The 22,660-nt window shown below is 44.8% G+C and overlaps 1 protein-coding gene across 1 annotated transcript; it reads left to right on the top strand.

The window, feature by feature from the left end:
- The first annotated feature begins 505 nt into the window (after positions 1-505).
- Positions 506-21,561, top strand: LOC111977134 (microtubule cross-linking factor 2). Its single transcript, XM_024006452.2, has 9 exons — positions 506-1,466; positions 2,254-2,478; positions 14,171-14,329; positions 16,295-16,360; positions 16,463-17,659; positions 17,793-17,933; positions 18,516-18,602; positions 19,432-20,715; positions 21,008-21,561. The coding sequence occupies exons 1-9, from the start codon at positions 714-716 to the stop codon at positions 21,176-21,178; spliced, it is 4,083 nt and encodes a 1,360-aa protein (XP_023862220.1). The 5' UTR covers positions 506-713; the 3' UTR covers positions 21,179-21,561.
- The last annotated feature ends 1,099 nt before the right edge of the window (positions 21,562-22,660 follow it).

The following is a 22,660-nucleotide window of genomic DNA, read 5'->3' as shown; positions in this document are numbered from 1 at the left end:
GATGCATGATGGGTAGGATGTACTACAGTGCCTCTCCGCGGACAAGACACTAAAAAAGGCCAGGATAACGGGTGATATTTATAAGCGCTATAATAAATCACGTTATCTGATAGCCTATCTTGACAGGTGTGCGTTTAAGTGTCAGTGTTGCAAATGTTTTAATTTCTATTCTGGCCACGTGAGGGCGTCATTGATAAAAAAAGGAACATGGGCGCACTGGACCTCAGCAGACGGGGCTGAATTGAACAGGCCTCTGAATTGAGTAGGCCTACACACGTTGGATGGGCTTTTTCATTTTCCCATACATCTGTCCAGAAATAATAAACTGTTTCCATGGCAAAATGTAGCCCATCACAGCAACAGAATAAATACAAATTGGGATTCCAATGGCAATGCCTTTGACGCACCCCATAATTTGCCACAGTGCACGAGTAACATATGGGCGGGGTGTGCTTAAATATCTGGCCCGGTTTAAATCAAGCAGTGTGACAGCCCACTTGATCGACTGCCCGAAAGAAGGAGAGATCCACAGCATTCATGCGCGCTCTGTGCGCAAAGTCTGGATTTTGGCTTCCACAGAAAATAGTTGTGGCAATTCTGTTATAACTCATTATGTTTATTTTGTTGGACTCAACAAAACATGATAGACTTTATAGATTAATTTAGGGAAATTCTTAGTTTTATGCACTCCCTTCAATAAAAACGGACAAGAAATGAACAGCAGGGATGGTGACAGTCCCGTGCCAAAACAGGCGCACCGGGGACAAAGACAGCCCAAGGCGCAAAAGGTTTTCAGCATGAAGAAGAATCGAACCCCATCGAGTGTGCAAACCAAAGATGCCCCAGGCTCATCCAGGTCAACCGGGACTATACGGCGCGTCGTGGGCAAAGGGAATGAGATTAAATCGGAGAAAGGGACGTGTACAGGAAATGGCGTGCCATCCGTTACCGAGTGCCAAAAGAATCAAAGCACACTTAGGAAACTATCTGATGCCAGAAATGCTTCGGGGGATTTGAGCAAGGACTCAGATTGCGTCTCGGGGAAGCTATCATCCTCGGACAGCAGTTCTGAAATGTCTGACTGCACGGAGGGATTTCTGACTGCATCAGAGGAAAACCAACTTTCTGGGGACACTCTGTCTCCAAGCAGCGAGACTGGATCAAGTGTTCGAGACGAAGATGCAAATAGTGACAGGTTGAGTGGGAATGCTCTAAACAGTGTATCCGATATGAGCACTGGAGGCAACCCATTCACACGGAAAGGCATATCACATGACAATTCCATCATGCATTCTGGTAGGGATGGAAACAATTCTCCTGGATGTGGAGGGTCTCTTCTTCCTTCGCTGAATGTCAGCGTAGCATCCCTGTCTTATTCAGAACTGACCGGGGAGCTCGTGGACGAGACGCACGAGGATCTTGTCAGAGAAAACGACGACTTGAGATCAGAAAATGAGTATTTGAAAGTAAGATGATTCACTTAATTGTCATGTCATTACCCGTAAAAACGAGGCCTTTTATTATTTAACACATTTCCTCAAGTCTTGACCCCCCTTATCATAAAGAAAATAACTTGAATATCGACTGATTTGAATAGAGTTTAATACTGAAGTAGGCTATTGAAACAACAACGCAGGCACGCTCGTGACATTAGTTGTTGTCAGGGTAAGAGGGCCAGACTTTCCTTAGCAGAGCCGATTAAATACTTTATGTAATTGGCCGTGTCAACCTTAATTACTTACACGTGACTGCAGGAGCAGCACGCTCACGCAAGGAGCATCAAAAGTCATTAGCCACAGTGGGTGTGTTTCCCAACCCGGGTAGTTCAAGGTTGGGGTAAAGCAACAAAAAAAAGTATAACCCTGCAAATTGATCTGCTACTGGTACTCCCGGAATCTTGCTTTTTAAAACTGCATCGTTGGAAAGGGGATTAGTCTACACTCGTTGTATTCGCTGCATGTGACAAATAAAATTAGATTTGACACACACACACACACACACACACACACACACACACACACACACACACACACACACACACACACACACACACACATACACACAAACATTCGGAGCTTGCCTAAGAAAAAAACGAATTAAACAGTTCCACCTTTAGAACTGACACTTGGTTGTGCATAAAGCAGCCTAATAAAGCCTAATAAAGTAGCCTGATGATGATGGCGATACTGTTGTTGATGATGATGCTGCTGTTGAGGATGCTGATTGAGATTATGTCTTTGGTGTCATGTCCAGGATGAGATGGAGGAGCTGCGCTGTGAGATGCTGGAGATGCGGGACCTCTTCCTGGAGGATGAGGTGTATCAGCTGCAGGAGCTGCGGCTGCAGCTGGAGCAGGCCAACAAGTTGTGTCGCATCCTGCAGTACCGCCTCCGAAAGGCCGAGCGACGCAGCCTCAGGGTGGCCCAGACTGGCCAAGTGGACGGGGAACTAGTCCGCTCTCTGGAACACGACGTCAAGGTGAAGCATCTGTGTGTGTGTGTGTGTGTGTGTGTGTGTGTGTGTGTGTGTGAGTGGCTTCAGTTCAGCTAAACCTAGGTTATGGCAAAGTGGGGTGTGTAGAAATACACCCAACAGTTGAAGCTCATTTACTGGGTTTCTACACAATTTTGAAACTAAAATGCTATTTGGAGAACCGAAAAAATAAACAAACATTTCCCACAGACATTATCACCGCAATAATAGGTTTATATTAGGTTTAAATGTCTGTGGAATGGCGTGTACAATGTACTACTCAACCTCATCATACATAGGCAACATTGACTCATTTAGCCTACTTGTGGAACAGTGCAACATGAAATAGACAATACACGCTATCAAGGCCGACTTCCAATACATCAATGTGAAAGTAACCCGAGCTAAGAAAAAAGCTGACTGCGAATGCAAACTATGCCAGATAAATCCTAAACACGCATTTAAATAAAAGGCATACATCAAAGGAATTACTTAGGCCTACAATCGACAAGGATGCATAAAGACAAAAAAACTCAATCAAGGAATGAAGAAAAATGTGATACATTTTTTGGGCACAGTTGAGTAGCCTACAATGCTTATATGAAAATCATAACTGGCACGCAGATCTTTAGAAATTGTAGGATCAATTGTAAATTGTCACGCATATGAAAAATGTTGCAGACCCCTTGTTATAGGCTAAATTAAGTCACGCTTGTGGAACGGCGCATACAGTTTACTTTGACAGCAGTGTCACTGTCTCATGCACTTCCAACCAAAATGTTGTAATCTGGGTGCTCATTCTATACAAATAAACAGCTCTACATCCACACTATAGCTAATTAAGTTAGCAATATTTAATTATGTTTTTCCAGCAAGATTGATCTGTTAGAATATCTAATTTTAATTCAGGAAGATGGACAAGCAAGACCGATAGAGTGAGAGGTGGAAATGCATTATACCAGAAGCAGGTAGGATTACACCAAGAAGTTAAAAAAGTTATCCCAACTAATCATTCATTATTTGCATTATCTCAATTATCATTCTGTCACTGCATAGCCTACAATTGTTATTGTCTTCGAAGCCAAAACATGTATTTTGGGGAAACGCTCTAAATAGCAAGTTGTTCAGTTGTTTATTTTCATACCAATACGCCTACATGAAACCAAAATTACATTAGCCTACTAAGCGAATAAATGGAAATACAATTAGGTTTACAGTTATCACAACCTATATTTTAATAGCAATAAAACAGCTTTTGGTTTCGAATGGTCACCAAAAAGGAGGGCTCCCCACCTCCCAATTCCCAATTAAATGAACCCCTGGCTATCAGATTACAACAAGGTTTGCAAGGCCAAGCTACATTTTTAAATGTTGCTGCTGCTACAGAAGGCTACATCGAACTGCTAATACAAGACTGGTAAAGGCACAGTGCACTACTTTTGTGAAAAAAGTTTATTCATATTTTTTTGTTGCACGATTTTTCAGGGGGTGCTGCAGCACCCTCAACACTCCTACTTCACTATGTGTGCATGTGTAACAGTATAACTTTAGTACCGTCCCCTCGCCCCGACACGGGCGCGAACCAGGGACCTTCTGCACACATCGACAACAGTCACCCACGAAGCGTCGTTACCCATCGCTCCACAAAAGCCGCGGCCCTTGCAGAGCAAGGGGAAACCCTACTTAAGTCTCAGAGCAAGTGACGTAACTGATTGAAATGCTAGTAGCGCGTACCCGCTAACTAGCTAGCCATTTCACATCCGTTACACTCACCCCCCTTTCAACCTCCTCCTTTTCCGCAGCAACCAGTGATCCGGGTCAACAGCATCAATGTAACAGTATAACTTTAGACCGTCCCCTCGCCCCGACACGGGCGCGAACCAGGGACCCTCTGCACACATCAACAACGGTCGCCCACGAAGCATCGTTACCCATCGCTCCACAAAGGCCACGGCCCTTGCAGAGCAAGGGGAAACCCTACTTCAGGTCTCAGAGCAAGTGACGTAACCGATTGAAATGCTATTAGCGCGTACCCGCTAACTAGCTAGCCATTTCACATCCGTTACACATGTGGAGTGCTCACTCAAAGCAACTTTTGATTTTCAGGCATCTTTCTCCTATAAGGATTGTACCGTAATCCCTCCATCTCTTGCTATGTTGCACAATGTCATCAGTGGGGTCGAGTGAGTCATTAGTATTCCAGTCAATGCACAAAGCCACTTGAAAAGCCCTTTGAATGACTGTACCAAATACCCCTCTACTGTCTCATGAGTCCAAAACGTTTCAGAGCAACTGTACTGCTCACATCCTATGTCTTAGTTTTATAACTGCACATTAAACTGCAATTACAGTATTTAACAATGTTATGGCTCAGCCAAATCTTGTCAGATGGGCTTCAAAATATTTGGAGTAGGTATTTTAATGGATCCTTGTGTGTGCGGCAGCTTTTGTTTGTGTTTATTTGTTGTGGTGGAAGTTGTTAACTTGTGTGACAGAGACATTAAATCAAGCACATGACAAAATACTGCGTTGTTTGGATGACCCAACTGTTGAGTTGCAGGCATTGGGTCACTTAGTTGGGTTGTTAAAAAAACAAACATATCAGAAGACTATAGGCGTGGCTTAGTAGGGACGTGGCTTTCAGATAGTTATTTTTGGGCACCTGTGATGAGATGGGGGCGCTGAGGAGAGCGCGTCTTGACGGTTCCTGCTTGACTTTCCTTTTTTAAGGCTATTTTTGCATTAATTATTAGTTTGTTTGCTCAGAATGTTCGGGCAATAGTTTTCTACGACTGAAAACATGTCTGGATCATGAATTGGAAGCTACAAACTTCTCTCTCAGCCTCCCAGATCTAGAATACTACATTGGCTTCTTTGTTCCCCGCACAGCGAGCTTACCTGTTACTCCTGGCCGAGATGACCTAAGGCAATGCTGGCAACAAAGAAAAGGAAGGAAAGGGGGACTCCTAGCTAGGCTTAAAAGATGGCCTACACAGCCTCCTCTACCTAGTATCCTGATGGCTAATGTCCAATCGCTGGAAAATAAATATTGTGAATTCCGAGTAAGGCTGCAATCGCAGTGGGACATCAGGAAATGCTTTATCTTTGCTTTTAGTGAGATGTGGCTTACGGACAATACTCTCGACTCTGCCAATCAACCAGATGGCTTCTCCATATTCCGAATGGATCAAACGGCAGCTCCTGGTAATAGTCGGGGGGGCAGGGGTACGTTTCCTCATAAACAATTACTGGTGTACTGAAGTTGAAAATATTGTGAGCTCCTGTTCAACCGACCTGGAGTTTCCTAATGCTAAAATGCTAACCACACTATATGCAGAGGGTATTCATGTGTGTTCTTATCACAGCTCTGTACATACCGCCACAAGCAAACACCAAGCTGGCACTCAATGAACTTTACAAGATCATTAGCCAGCAAGAATCCTCTCACCCGGAAGCAGTCTTTATTGTCACGGGTGACTTTAACCAAGCCTGTCTAAAACACATTTTCCCAAAATATCAATAACATGTATCCTGCCCCACAAGACGATCCAGCGTCCTTGAACATGTATACACAAACATCCGTGACGCATACAAAGCCATCCCCTGCCCCCACTTCGGCCAATCAGATCATGTCTCTCTGTTCGTACTCCACACCTACAAGCAGCAACACAAGAGGAAGCCACCAACACAGAGAAAAGTGAGGCGCTGTTGAAGATGCTGATGGAGAGGATGCCTTTGGTGTCATGTCCAGGATGAGATGGAGGAGCTGCGCTGTGAGATGCTGGAGGATTGTTTTGAGAATACTGATTGGAATATGTTCAAAGATTCACCCACTAAGGACTCATCCATCAACATTGAGGAACACTGAGTGTACAAAACATTAAGAAAACCTTCCTAATATTGAGTTGAAAACGCACAAAAGAGTGAATGCTCATAAAGCCTCTGGCCCAGATGACATCCCTGGTCGCGTGCTCAGAGTGTGTGCTGACCAGCTGGTGGGCTTCTTCTCGGACATCTTCAACCTGTCCCTGTCCCAGACTGTAGTCCCCACATGCTTTAAATTAAGGAGACCACCATCATCCCAGTGCCCAAGAAAAACAAAGTGACATGCCCAAATGACTAGCGTCCTGTAACGCTAACCTCGGTCATGATGAAGTGCTTCGAGAGGCTGGACATGTCCCACATCAAGGCCAGCATGCCAGGCACACTGGATCCACTCCAATTTGCCTACCACTCCAACAGATCCACAGAAGATACCATTTCCATTGCTATGCACACGGCCGTAACACATCTGTTCATTGATTACAGTTCAGCATTCAACACCATTGTTTCCTCCAAGCTCGACACCAAGCTCAGAGCCCTGGGTCTCGACACCACCCTCTGCAACTGGATCCTGGACTTCCTGAAGGGCAGACCATAGGCTGTGAGGATTGGCAACAACACCTCCTCCACACCAACTCTTAACACAGGGGTGTGTCCTCAGTCCTCTACTCCCTGTTCACCCATGACTGCGTGACTTTGCACGACACCAACTCCATCATCCATTTTGCTGACGACACCACGGTTGTAGGCGAGTCAGCCTATAGGGAGGAGCTAAGTGAACTGGCATTGTGTCATGACAACAACCTCTCCCTTAATGTCAGCAAAACAAAGGAGTGATTATTGACTTCAAAAAGCAGAGGATGGAACATGCCCCAATCCACATTAACAGGACTGCAGTAGAGAGAGTCACAAGTTAAATTCCTCGGCATTGAGAACTTGTCATGGACCAACAACACCACCACTCTTGTCAAGAGAGCACAAACCGTCTTTTATGTCTATATTAGATTATGGGGATATTATCTAAATGCTTGCAGCAACGTCTACACTTAAACCACTAGATGCTGTTTTCCATTGTGCGTATGTTAAGGTTGAACACTGACACTTTTTGTAGCTTAAACAAGGCTTACACAAGTGTATGAGTTCCTCACGAGCTTATGCATATCCGAATGTTGGGATAGTTACCACTTTGTTACAATATGTAAATATACTGAACAAAAATATAAATGCAACATGCAACAATTTCAAAGATTTTACTGAGTTACAGTTCATATAAAGAAATAAGTAAATTGAAATACATTCATTAGGCCCTAATCTATCGATTTCACATGACTGTGAATACCGATATGCATCTTTTGGTCAAAGATACCTTAAAAAAATGGTATCTCTGTGCATTCAAATCGTTAAAATGCATCGTTAAAATGCAATTGTGTTCGTTGTCTGTAGCTTATGCCTTCCAATACCATACCTCCACCGCCACCATGGGGAACTCAACGTTGACATCAGCAAACCGCTCACCAACACGACTTCATACATGTTGTCTGCGGTTGTGATGCCGGTTGGATGACATTTACTCTCATTGGTGGGATTACCTGAAAGCCACGCCCCTAATAGGCCACACCTTCTGAAAATAACCTGTGGATTACATTAAGCAGCTCCTGGGTCAACCCAGCATGAAAGTGAATAAAAAGTCAGCTAATGGTTGAAATAGCCCATGTTTGGATAATCCAAACAACCCAACATCAAATCAAACTTTATTTGTCACATGCACCGAATACAACAAGTGTAGACTTTACCGTGAAATGCTTACTTACAAGCCCTTAACCAACAGCGCAGTTCAAGAAGAAGAAAATATTTACCAAGTAGACAAAAAAAGAAGTTATAATAAAAGTAACACAATAAGAATAACAATAACGAGGCTATACAGGGGGCACCGGTACCGAGTCAGTGTGCGGAGGTACAGGCTAGTTGAGGTAATCTGTACATGTAGGTGGGGGCGAAGTGACTATGCATAGGTAACAAACAAACAGCGAGTGTACCAAAGGGAGGGGGGGGTCAATGTAAATTGTCCGGTGGCGATTTGATGAATTGTTCCGCAGTCTTATGGCTTGGGGGTAGAAGCTGTTGAAGAGCCTTTTGGTCCTAGACTTGGCGCCGGTACCGCTTGCCGTGCAGTGGCAGAGAAAACAATCTATAACTTGGGTGACTGGAGTCTCTGACAATTTTATGGGCTTTCCTCTGACACCGCCTATTATATAGGTCCTGGATGGCAGGAATCTTGGCCCCAGTGATGTACTGGGCCGTTCGCACTACCCTCTGTAGCGCCTTACGGTCAGGTGCCGAGCAGTTGCCATACCAGGCGGTGATGCAACCGGTCAGGGTGCTCTCGATGATGCACCTGTAGAACCTTTTAAGGATCTGGGGACCCATGCCAAATCTTTTTAGTCTCCTGAAAGGGGAAAAGGTTTTGTCGTGCCCTCTTCACGACTGTCTTGGTATGTTTGGACCATGATAGTTTGTTGGTGATGTGGACACCAAGGAACTTGAAACTCTCGACCTGCTCCACTATAGCCCCGTCGATGTTAATGGGGGCCTGTTTGGCCCACCTTTTCCTGAAGTCCACGATCAGCTCCTTTGTCTTGCTCACATTGAAGGAGAGGTTGTTGTCCTGGCACCACACTGCCAGTTCTCTGACCTCCTCCCTATAGGCCGTCTCATCGTTGTTGGTGATCAGGCCTACCACTGTTGTGTCGTCAGCAAACTTAATGATGGTGTTGAAGTCGTGTTTGGCCATGTATTTGTGGGTGAACAGGGAATACAGGAGGGGACTAAGTACACACCCCTGAGGGGCCCCAGTGTTAAGGATCAGCGTGGCAGACGTGTTGTTGCCTACTCTTCTTACCACCTGGGGGTGGCCCGTCAGGAAGTCCAAGATCCAGTTGCAGAGGGAGGTGTTTAGTCCCAGAGTCCTTAGCTTAGTGATGAGCTTTGTGGGCACTATGGTGTTGAACACTGAGCTGTAGTCAATGAACAGCATTCTCACATAGGTGTTCCTTTTGTCCAGGTGAGAAAGGGCAGTGTGGAGTGCGACTGAGATTGCATCATCTGTGGATCTGTTGGGGCGGTAGGTACATATAATTATGGTCAGATTTGCCAAATGGAGGGCAGGGGAGAGCTTTGTATGCATTTCTGTGTGTGGAGTAAAGGTGGTCTAGGATTTTTTTCCCCCTGGTTGCATGCTGGTAAAAATGTGGTAAAACTGATTTAAGTTTGCCTGCATTAAAGTCCCCGGGCACTAGGAGCGCCGCTTCTGGGTGAGCATTTTCTTCTTTGCTTATGGCCTTATAGAGTTGGTTGAGAGCAGTCTTAGTGCCAGCTTCGTTTTGTGGTGGTAAATAGACGGCTACGAATAATACAGATGAGAACTCTCTTGGTAGATAGTGTGGTCTACAGCTTATCATAAGGTCTCTACCTCAGGCAAGCAATACCTCGAGACTTCTTTAATATTAGACATCGCTCACCAGCTGTTATTGACAAAAAGACACACACCCCTCGTCTTACCAGAGGTAGCGTCTCTGTTCTGCCGGTGCATGAAAAATCCCGCTAGCTCTATATTGTCCGTATCTTCATTCAGCCACGTCTCGGTGAAACATAAGATGTTATAGTTTTTAATGTCCCGCTGGTAGGATAATCTTAATCGTAGGTCATCAATTTTATTTTTCAATTAATGGAAGGGAGTGGGAGTTTACTCACTCGCCTTCGGATTTTCAGGCCCCTTTTCCGGCGTATTTTCTTCACGCAACGGGCGTGGATCTGGGCCTGTTCCAATGAAAGCAGGATATCCCCTATATGCGTGAATATGTAGGGATATTCACGCAACCCAACTGGCTGGGTCAGAATAACCCAGTGTGTGTTCTGTTCAATATTTACCCAATGCTGGGTTACCAAATAACCCATGATCACTCTGAAGACTTTGTGGGTTGAGTGGGCACTGGGCAGATCACTGTGGAAAGTTTACTGGTATGTGGGCTGATTCCTCTGTTGGAGGTTGCAATGCTGAGTTTATTTGCACAGCTGTGTGTAGTAATAGAATACCAACCAGCCACATGGCAGTGAATTTGATACCCTTGGCTTCCCCCTTCTTCACTCCTTACATTTTTCAAACACATGGATTTTCTCTTTCTGTGTATTCCCACCAAGTTTAAAAAGTAGGTATTTTAACAAAAGTATAGTATCTGTGTTTAATATATTTTCTCTTTGGGGAATGGATATCTTCCACAATATAATCATTTAGGGGGAAATTCCAACCCGAGTTAAGTGTGTGCAAATGAAACGTAATTCCCTTTTTATGCACTTTTCTCTATATGAGTATTCTGACCTTGAACTTAAAGGGAAACTTCAGGATTTTGGCAATAAGGCCCTTTATATACTTCCCCGGAGTCAGATGAACTCGTGGATGCCATTTTATTGTCTCTGTGTCCAGTATGAATATCATGTCTCTGTGTCCAGCATGAGAATATCATGCTTTTCACCGGCTATCCGTTTGGGGTGGACATCGAATAAATTAGGTTGTAGCTGAGGTGTGTCTACAGATACACCCTATTCTGACCTTTACCTAATTCCCTAAATAATTCCACCACCTTTACATGCGTTGAAACCATAAATAAGTTCTATCGAACCTACCGGTTCCAAGTGGAAATAGCATCTACTTTATTTTTTCCTGATCGAAATAAAACCGTTCTCCATGCACTGTAATGTCAAATCAAAATAAACTAAAATGTTATTGGTCGTATACACATATTAGCAGATGTTATTACGTGTGTAGCGAAATGCTTGTGTTCCTAGCTCCAACAGTGCAGTAATATCTAACAATACACACAAATCTAAAATAATTAAGAAATATAGAAATATTAGAACAAGCAATGTCGGAGTACGGAGTGTATATACAGTACCAGTCAAAAGTCTGGACACACCCACTCATTCCAGGGTTTTTCTTAATTTTTTACTATTTTCTACATTTTACAATAATAGAGAAGACATCAAATCTATGAAATAACACATATGGAATCATGTAGTAAACAAAAAAGTGTTAAACAAATCAAAATATGTTTTATAATTGAGATTATTCAAAGTAGCCACACTTTGCCTTGATGACAGCTTTGCACACTCTCGGTGTGAAAAACAACTCCTCATCAATCTACACACTATACACCATAATGACAAAGCGAAAACAGGTTTTTAGAAATGTTTGCAAATTTATAAAATAAAAAAACAGAAATACCTTATTTACATCACTATTCAGACCCTTTGCTATGAGACTTGAAATTGAGCTCAGATGTATCCTGTTTCCATTGATCATCCTTGAGATGTTTCTAAAACTTGATCGGTGTCCAGCAGTGGTAAATTAAATTGATTGGACATGATTTGGAAAGGCACACATCTGTCTATATAAGGTCCCACAGTCGACATAGCAAAAACCAAGCCATGAGGTTGAAGGAATTGTTCGTAGAGCTCCGAGACAAGATTGTGTCAAGGCAGAAATCTGGGGAAGGGTACCAAAAAATGTATGCAACAATAAAGGTCCCCTAGAACACAGTGGCCTCAATTATTCTTAAATGGAAAAAGTTTGGAATCACCAAGCCTCTTCCTAGAGCTGGCCCGTGTTCATTGTGATATCAATGTGAAATAATCTACAGTGGATCTACAAACTCAGCAATTGGGGGAGAAGGGCCTTGGTCAGGGAGGTGACCAAGAACCCAATAGTCACTCTGACAGAACTCCAGAGTTTCTCTGTGGAGATGGGAGAACCTTCCAGAAGGACAGCCATCTCTCCAGCACTCCACCAATCAGGCCTTTATGGTAGAGTGGCCAGATGGAAGCCATACCTCAGTAAAAGGAACATTAAAGCCCGCTTGGAGTTTGCCTAAAGGCACCTAAAGGACTCTCAGACCATGAGAAACAAGATTCTCTGGTCTGATGAAACCAAGATTGAACTCTTTGGTCTGAATGCCAAGTGTCACATCTGGAGGAAACCTGTCACGATCCCTAAGGTGAAACATGGTGGTGGCAGAATCATTCTGTGGGGATGTTTTTCAGGGGCAGGGACTGGGAGACTAGTCAGGATTGAGGGAAAGATGAACGGAGCAAAGTACAGAGAGATCCTTGATGAAAACCTGCTCCAGTGCGCTGAGGACCTCAGACTGGGGCGAAGGTTCACCTTCCAACAGGACAACGACCCTAAGCACACAGCCAAGACAATGCAGGAGTGGCTTCGGGACAAGTCTCTCAATGTCCTTGAGTGGCCCAGCCAGAGTCTGGACTTGAACCCAATCGAACATCTCTGGAGAGACCTGAAAATAGCTGTGCAGCGACACTCCCCATCCAACCTGACAGAGCTTGAGAGGATCTGCAGAGAAGAACGGGAGAAATAATGGGAGAAATACAGGTGTGCCAAGCCTGTAGCGTCATACCCAAGAAGACTTGAGGCTGTAATCACTGCCAAAGGTGCTTCAACAAAGTACTGAGTAAAGGATCTGAATACTTATGTAAATATGATATTTACGTTTCTAAAAAACAGTTTTTGCTTTGTCATTATGGGGTATTGTCTGTAGATTGATGAGGGAAAAACAATTAAATAATTTTAGAATAAGGCTATAACGTAACAAATTGGGGAAAAAGTCAAGGGGTCTGAATACTTTCCGAATGTACTCTATATGTATGTGGATGCTACCTTCAAATTAGTGGATTCGGCTATTTCAGCCACACCTGTTGCTGACAGCTGTATACAATTGAGCACACAGCCATGCAATCTCCATAGACAAACATTGGCAGTAGAATGGCCTTACTGAAGAGCTCAGTGACTTTCAACGTGGCACTGTCATAGGATGCTATCTTTCCAACAAGTCAGTTCGTCAAATTTCTGCCCTGCTAGAGCTGCCCCGGTCAACTGTTAGTGCTGTAATTGTGAAGTGGAAACAAATAGGAGCAACAACGGCTCAGCTGCTTAGTGGTAGGCCACACATGCACCCGGAACAGCTGGTGCGCTCATGCATGGTTCAGTGTTGCTTGCCTTGAAGCGAGCATAGAAGGGATTTAGATCCTCTGGTAGGCTCGACATCGCTCGGCAGCTCGCGGACGGGTTTCCCTCTGTTATAGTTTGCAAGCCCTGCCACATCCGACGAGCGTCAGAGCCGGCATAGTAGGATTCTATATTAGTCCTGTATTTAATCTTTGCCTGTTTGATGGCTCGTCGGAGGTCGTAGGGAGATTTCTTATAAGCCTCCAGATTAGTGTCCCGCTCCTTGAAAGCAGCAGCTCTAGACTTTAATTTAGTGCAGATGTTGCCTGTAATCCATGGCTTCTGGTTGGGATGTACGCACGGTCACTGTGGGGACGACATCGTCGATGCACTTATTACTGAAGCCGGTGACTGATGTGGTAAACTCCTCAATGTTATCGGCTGAATCCATATTCCAGTCTGTGCTAGCAAAACAGTCCTGTAGTTTAGCATCTGCTTCATCAGACCACTTCTGTATTGAACGCATCACTGGTACTTCCTGTTTGAGTTTTTGCTTGTAAGCAGGAATCAGGAGGATAGAGTTATTGTCAGATTAGCAAAAGGGAGGGCCTTTTAGGCGTTTCTGTGTGTGATCACAGGTTGCCCCTCCAGGGATGTTTCATTCACCTTATTACATCACTGACGACATCAATAACAGTGTTGTTGTTCTGAAGGCTGATATCTGAGAAAGGACCTTTTGTTTTCCCCAAAAAAATCTATGAATTGAATGCACTACTACGACAATAACGACCGCTAATGAAGGCAGTTATAGTGAGGACAATTATTGTCAGTCATTGCTTTATCAGGTTATTCTGTTTACAGGTAGCAAAGAGTGTATCCCTCCGCCTACACAATGAGTTGGAGTCAGTGCAGAAGAAGAACTCCCGGCTAGAGTGGGAGAATGAGGCACTGCGGGAGATGCAGCAGGAGCTGGAGGTGGCGAAGCAAGTTCTGCAGGCCGAGATGGAGAAAGCCAGAGAGGTACTACTACTTTTATACACCACCATCAACTACTACTATCTACCACCGACTGTATTAGTTTAACCCACTGCCCTCAGTGGTATCCTTTTAAACATAACCCCACCATTAACCCACAGTGCTCTGGTCCAGAGTCCTATTTCTTCAAATACTAGTATATACACTACAGCTGCCCCATCCCACCGAGTTTGGTACTCCCCCATCATCCTGCTGTCACTCTGAAGTGAGGTGACACATGACCCTGACTGGATCCTAGGGCTTTGCTGGGATGAAGAATGAGGACATTGCTAGCAGCTGACTGCTGGGCGGTGGGTGTGGTAGAGGGGTGTGGCATGTAGGAGGCTGAACATGGGGGGCACAGCTGACATTCTTCTCACCAGGCAACCTGGTCTCAGGGCATTTCATATGATTCTGTACGTAAATCCGAGACACTCCATTTAGTATGATATGTTACGTTTGGTATGATTACATAAGACAGATGGTTACTTAAGGCAAAAACGAAAGTAGGGTGGGTAACTTTTTACTACTTTGCAACTATTTATCATGTTAGCTAATCCTTCTCCTAACCTTAACCCTTTTAGCTAACCCTCAACCTAACCCCTTTAGCTAACCCTTCCCATTACCTTTTAACCTAACTCATAAATTTAACCCTAACCTTAAGTCTAACTAACATTAGCAAGCTAGCCACCTAGCTAGAATTGGTAACATAATACGATTTGTAATTTGTAACATATCATATGAAATGGGTGATGGACATCCACAAATGAATACATACCATACAAAATGTAACATATCATACTAAACGGAGTGTCCTGGATTTACGTACAGAATAATACAACATTCTCTGAGACCAGGTTGCACCAGGGACTAGAGCGAGAGAGAAAGATGGACCAAAATAGAGGAATAGCTCTCTCAAGACTCCCCTCTCCCTCTCCTCTGGTTATTTTAAGCATGGGTAAATCTGGGCCAGGAGGATGTATTACAGCATCAAAATGACAGTGGTTTAGGTACTGGCATGTTGGCATACTATCACTGAATGTCATCAACTGGTGGCCATGGAGGAGCCCAGGTCTTTTATTATAGTGCAGTGCAGTCCATCTACATGTGCTTTAGTTTAATCCAGGATTCAGTGCTTTGGTATCAGCTCAGCTGCTACTCCCTCTGATCCTGACTAGGAAATCCACTTAGATTACCTAATCTGGGCAGACAAGTACAAGGGAAGCTAGTCAACATGGAAGAACTGCTGTTACTGCAAGTTGTCTGTGTGGTTTGCTGCCTCGCTTATGGAACTGAATCCAGAAGGGTAGTATTACTCACATAATATTTATATATAAAATACAGAATCATACAGTACTACTGCCGATTATAGTTTTTTCGCTATTCACTGCCTCTGGGTTCGTTCATTTACAGACCAACAGCTAGGGTTAGATTAATGTGGTTATTTATTCGTAACTCCCACTGCAACGCCTCAGTAAGATTATTATTTTGAGTTCTTTTAACCTCTTTGACCCCTGCCTGCCAACAGACAAAGCTGCAGACAGCGACTGACACGGTGACACCAGCCTACATTCATTTCATACTCAGCTCTGTAAACATACCAACTCATACATGAAGTGCTGCACTCTAATGGAACTTTCTAAGCGAAAGAAAAATAGTGAGTTTGTAATGGAGCTAATTTGTGTACATATATACTTTGACTCTCTTGGTTTGTGTCTCTTGGACACTGCAGATGCTGTGAGAAAACACTGATTTCCTGTAAGAATGTCTATATGAAGGTCAAAGACAGACAGGAGTGACAGATAGGAAGGAGACGGGAGAGGAGAGCTGAAAGAAAGAGGGGTTCATTGTTGAATGACATTTGACAAATATATCTTCTCCTCCTCCGTCATGTTTTCATGGGGTGGTAACGATGCTGTGAATAGTACTGTTGAATCTTCAACATTCTTTGACATTTGTTCTACTCCACAGAGTTCTTTGAAGAGAAAAAATGTCAGATCACCAACCAACAAGACTGAGAAGAAGCTGTCGTCTCAGGTAAAAGTTTAATGTTATTATCATGTTATTAACATCTTAAATAGCTTACGACTGCATATCACAAGTTAGGATTCTTTATGTCTGTGTGATTTGATTCCTCAGGATGACAGTACTGATCTAAAGTGCCAGCTCCACTTCGCAAAGGAGGAATCAGCTCTCATTTGCAAGAAGCTGGCCAAGATGGTGTCGGAGAGTGAGGGCATGCGTGAGGAACTGGCAAAGTTCCGCTCAGCCTACGGAGACGTAGACGCTGCTGCCCACTCCTCTGAGGGTGCCACTGCTAAGTCCCCGCACACCAGGGAGGCAGAGGTCAAGGTTCACCTGCGGCTGGTGGAGGAGGAAGCAACGCTCTTGAGCCGCCGTATCGTAGAGCTGGAGGTGGAGAACCGTGGCCTCCGGGCGGAGATGAGCGACATGAGGGATAGTGGAAGAATAGGAGGAGAGGAGGAAGAGGAGTCACTGCAGGAAGGTGTCAGGGAACATGGGGATTTACCACCAGCCCATGTTAGGGATGCAGAGGAAGGTGAAAGGGGTTTGACAATGGAGTACATCCAGTTTGAGGAGGCGGCGAGGGAGAGACAGAGGAGATGCGTGATTAAGTGTTCTCAGGAGGAGGTGATTGAAATACAGCATAGAGACCAATCCCAGACGGAGAGGCTGGGTCCCCTCAAACAGATCCCTCGAGAGGGGCCTGTAGGTGGGGAACGGGAGCCCCTGGACAACCAGCAGAGTGATACATGCAGAGGCAGTGTTGCCAATGCCTTGAATGCAAAAGATCATGAGGCCCTCCTTGTCTTGCGAGATCATGCCTGCCTTGTGACTTCAGCTATCCAGCTTCTTGCCTCACCAACCCAAAATGGCCACAGCTCCCCTGCCTTATCTCCCCACCTCCCCCGGGCAAAGTCTAACCCTCAGGGTAAAGCCCAGCCTCTGGCTCTGGACCCACTCATGCAAGGCCACCTGTATGAGGCTCTGGAGCTTCTGAAGGCCATGCTGTTGGCCTTAATTGTGAGGGTGGAGAGCCTGGTGACACCAGGAGGACAGTTGAGGGTTGAAGGGAATCCCATCGCCATCCCCTCCCTGGCTGATCAGGACACAAAGAACAACACAGAGGTCTTAGCCAAGCATGAAAATGGCGAAGGCCTGTGCACAGTAGTGCTGAAGGAGAAAGTGAACCGGGCAACACAGTCAGACCACCTCGACAGCTGCATGGACCCCATGATGCAGCTGACCTTAAAGATGCTCTGGATCCTCCATCAGCACTGTCTGAGGAAGGGATCTGGCCTTGAGGGCAAGGAGGTATGAGAGGAGGGGAATGTAGGGGAACATGTATTGCAACATACTGTAACTGAAATGTTCATAAATCAATTTCTTTCTGCAAGTAATCATGAAAGCCAAGATTAAAAGTATGTTTTACTGTTGGTTTTTGCAGAGCAGAGATCCTACGACCATATCTATGCTACACGGGCTGTTGCAGTATTTGGGTACAGAGCTGCAGGACTCAGAGGACAGTATAGCAGGACAGGATTCCAAGGCCACATGGGCATCAGACTGGAACGGCTTAATCTCCAAGGTAAGCTAATGCTGCTGTCACGCTGTGGGCTCAGCCTATGAAGTGACTGTCCAATTACATAAGTTGATATGACTGTGATATAGTACTTAAAGGGCAATTCCACCACTTTTCAACCTCATATTCTTCATCTCCAGCACCATACCAGTATCTACATATGTGAAAACGGCACATTTCTATGATCTGTGATTGAAAAGATTATCACCAACAAGAAAAAAGGTAATCAAATGACATCACAGTGTATGATTAAAAGTAAAAAAACTGTTTTTAGCCAGAGGGAGGGAATTTTCTTTCTGCCCACATAACTGCAAATCTATTTTTGTTTTTGATAAACACTTTGTAACTTTATATGTTTTACTACAAAACATAGAAACCCACCGTTTTCACATATGTAGACACTGGTATTGTGCTGGAGATATTGAATATGAGGTTGAAAAGTGGTGGAATTGCCCTTTAAGTACATTGTCCCGTAGAATGAGGGATACACCACTGTTATGTTCTAAGGCAAGGAGTGAATCAGACAGATATCCTGATTCTGAGTAATCATCAAAGACTAATACCTTCCCATTTCTTGTAATAACTCAGATGGAGTGCAGCACTGGTAAGACTAGGGCACAGGGTTATTCAGTCCAGCCAAGTCACCCTATGGACACACAGAGTGAGATGACTGAGGTAAGGAAGTATTTTATTTCCTCCAGCCGCCCACGTTCATCTGTCCTGTGTTGTGTTTGGTAGCATGTGATGGGATGTGGTTCAGCAGTAAGCTCAGCTGATGGCTTCTATCTGGCAGGGCTTCCCCCTGGCCTGCCTGCAATCAGTACAGCCATCATAAGATAAATTGTGCCATAGTATTTAGGCTAAGCTCTTGTGGGGGCTACTGCCAAAAGCAGCACTGCTGGACCGGCATGTGCATTGACTACATTACAAGACTCAGACAGAGACAGAGGGGGAAAATGTGTGAGCAAGAAAGTGAGAGCAAGGAAGGAAAAAGGAGAGAGAAAAGGAGAAAGAGGGTGAAAGGGAGAAAGAGGGTGATAAGAAGCAGAGTGTGGGAGAGAAACTTGGAATGAAGTGTGGGTAGAAAAGAAAGTGCCTTGAACTCGTAACTCACTCTACTTCCTGAGCTTGTGGTCTGAGGATAGTTGTCCAAAGACAATAGTAGGCTACATTTCGATCGTAAAACCCTCACATTTTGTTTATCCTATGTACGTCTATAAATGTGCAAAACGCTAAACAGGGAAGTGGTTTCTCCCACCACATGTTGAATGATAACTTAAAACAGGTTTCTGGTCTCCATGATTACATTTTAATGTATAGAATATTATTTTCCTGGCAAACACAATAGCAATTTAAATAAAATAAAAACAATTGCAAATATTTTAGCTGTTGCCAGGAGAAAGACTGTGAATTAGGAAGAGCAGAATATTTTTTACATGGCTGTTTTCCATATGTTTCTCTGTTCTTTCCACCATAATCTGCAGAGACTCTTATTTCTTCACAGACAGGAAATAAGATCAGACCAGAAAGTTCTACATTTGGGTCCAATAAGAAGAACTGGTGCTATCTCAGCCATGAGGCAGCTCAGTTGGACAGAGGGGACCCGTTTAAGACCTGGGACCATCCCATCATGCCCCCTAGCTTCCGCAATCTGCACTTGGACCAGTTGTCCCTGGACAGGAGCCACACTGCCCCAGAGAAGACCGTCCTCCGCATCTACTACAGTCCCCTATCTGCAAGGAGAGTCCATCTGGTTCATCTGAGGCACAGCACCAACACTGATAGAAATGGTACTACTAGTGTAATCTCCACCAGGCTTAGTACATCCCAAAGCTCTCTCACTCCCCTATGTCTGAGGCTCTCCGCTAATTTGAGCGACGACATGAAGGAGATGACAGCTAGCTTACGACAGGCAGTTCACTCCAGTTCGCCAGAGAGGAGGAAGGGGAGGGTGATCATGAGTGGGGGGTGGACGGTGGATGTGGCCACCTCAGGGACTCAGACCCAGATGCACCCACAGATGGTGAGTGTGGGTCTACAGACGGATGGGCCCTACAGTATAGGTGCAGTGAGAGCCTCCCCTTCACGGCTTTCTGCCCGTGCTCAACAGATTTCTACTTCCCTGGAGAGGCTCCCAGGTAGGACAGAAAGGCCCAAGTCTGGCTCCACCTCCCCAAAACTGTATCGCAGACACTCTGCCTCTGCATCTTCCATCTCCTCCTCTTTCCCTTCTTCCACAACTGGTTTCACCACCACCATGTCCAACACCACAACCCCCAACTCCTCCACCACCTCCTCTGTCACTCCTGGCAGTGAGCGTGTTTTATGGGGCTTGTCCCATCGTGGTCCAGCTGGGTCGACATGGGCCCGCCCCACCAATCCCAGAGCCGGTCCAGGGCTTATCCACCACAGTACAATAAACAGTGAGTTGAGCAGTGGTGGAAACACTAAACCCACCAGCAAACCTGCTGGAGCCAACCGGTACGGCCTAGTCACTGAGTTCCTACGCAAAATGAGTGGTCGGGCAGACAAGCCAGCCCCAGCATCAGCATCAGGCGGGGGCCAGAAGGGGAAATGCAGTCCAACTCATAAAACCCTAGAGCGAGGGCCCTCTCGTCCCCCTGCTGCACCAGTACACAGGAACGACAGTGTCACCAGGATTGTGAACCAGAGGTTCATGAAGCAGAGAGAGGAAGCATGCCGGGTCCATATATGCCCCAGTCAGGCCCACAGTCAGAACCAGGCTGTCAGAAAAGAACCGAACCTGGAGAGTAACGTGACACTGGAGGTAAGTACAGTAGGCCTGCCCAACACAGGATCCACACACTGAATACATACTGTACTTCACTCATATTCAATTTAGTGGCTACATTTACATTTACATTTAAGTCATTTAGCAGACGCTCTTATCCAGAGCGACTTACAAGTTGGCTAATGTATGTTATTCCACATGACATACTAGTTTGCTTGCTTGGTTTTGAGAAAGGAATAGCATAAATAATAAAATATACCCAATAAATGAACATGCTATAACAGTCTTTCTTTCATTCTCTCCCTCCCTCTGTCTTTCCCTCTCTCAGGATAGGAACTATGAATGTAGCAGTTCCAAGTCCTTGTCCTTCTGCTTCGCCCGATCATCTCGCTCCTCCACCCAACGAAACGCCTTGACCCCGACCAAGCTACAGCGACATAGATACTCCTCTGCTGTAAACGGTGGTGGGTCAGGAGAGCCCAACTCCAACTGTGAATGAGGGGGTGGAGGCAGTAACACATTGACACCACTAGACAGCTGATAAAGATTACGAGGGACATGGTGAATCCAAGGCCTGTGTTCTGGAATTCTGCATTCAGCAGTCAGGATGAAGGGACAGAATGGAAGTACTTTAGAACCCATTATGATAAGGGTTACAGTTATTTCAGATACATACATGCCTATTATTTGTGCTAGAATTCGTTTTTTCTTTCAGTTCAGCCCATGGCACTTCATCCTTTTACAATATACAACAACCTTTTTTGGATCCACCAAAGCAGTTAAAGTTGTCAGTACTCATTGATTTTGTATTAGCTTATAGAACTAAATAAGATTTTGTATGAATATTGTCAGAATTAATAAACTATACTATGCAATGCTGAACTGTAATTCATGTTGTCCATGCTTGTAGTGTAGATACTGTACTGTCGTCCTGTGGCTGTCTGTTAACCCTCTGGGTTAGTTGAGCTCATCTAACCAGTGTCACAAATTCATGACATATAAGAGCAAAGTTGACAGTTCACCTTGAGACCTACCTCGGCCACAGACACGTGGGTCTTAGAATAGGATAGGGTATATGGCCAGCTGTTCATTATCTGTAACATGCAGACAAATGAAGGTGAGACCACACTAAGCAGTTGATGAGATCAGATGTCCTGTCACTGTGCAGTCAGGGAAGCCTTACCGTACATCCCTCACTCTCTACCTCCCACTTTGACTTTCCCCCCACCTGATTTCAACAATGGTTTTCCCAGATCTGCTAACGGGCTGCTAATCCAATTGTATAGTGCAGTAAACAAGAGAGTCACTCGGGCTCCCGAGTGGGGCAGCGGTGTAAGGCACTGCATCTCAGTGCTTGAAGCGTCACTACAGCCTGGTTCATTTCCAGGCTGTATCACAACCGGCCGTGATTGGGAGTCCCATAGGGCGGAGCAGAATTGGCCCAGCGTCATCCGGGTTTTGCCGGTGTAGGTTACATAAAAAAAAACTAAAAAACATTTGAAGGTAAAAAATCATAGAGAGATGATCCGCCACCCTCTTGCAGTTACCCAAGGCCTTGCGGTGCCACTCCAAGGTGTGGCTGGCAGCTGGCTTTGTTCGGAGGCAGGGTCACTCAACCATACCATAGTGTCACATTTTTGCTTACCATGAACTTTTCCCCTTTCTCAAAAGCTCAAATTGGATTTTATCTTCCATAAGTAGTGGAACCCATGACGGGCCAAACAAAAGAAGACAGCAAATCAACAAAAATACTTAAATTCTCCAATGGGGGAGCGCTCTATATATTTGTCCTGTTGTTTCTACCCTCACCCTCTTATTTCTCTTCCCTTTCACAAGGAAAAAGTTGACTCAGATACATTGTTGTAGTAGATGAAAGTATATCTTTTCAGATTTCAAAAAGTCTCAGCTTCATGAAAGGCAATAATATTTTCCACGTGGAATGGAGTCTCTACTGTCGGTTTGATTCATATGACTGCAAGAG

This window comes from Salvelinus sp. IW2-2015, linkage group LG17 (assembly GCF_002910315.2).
Source record: "Salvelinus sp. IW2-2015 linkage group LG17, ASM291031v2, whole genome shotgun sequence".
NCBI classification, from domain to species: domain Eukaryota; kingdom Metazoa; phylum Chordata; class Actinopteri; order Salmoniformes; family Salmonidae; genus Salvelinus; species Salvelinus sp. IW2-2015.
Note: the sequence above shows the minus strand (reverse complement) of the source record. Positions and strands in the feature narration are given on the sequence as shown.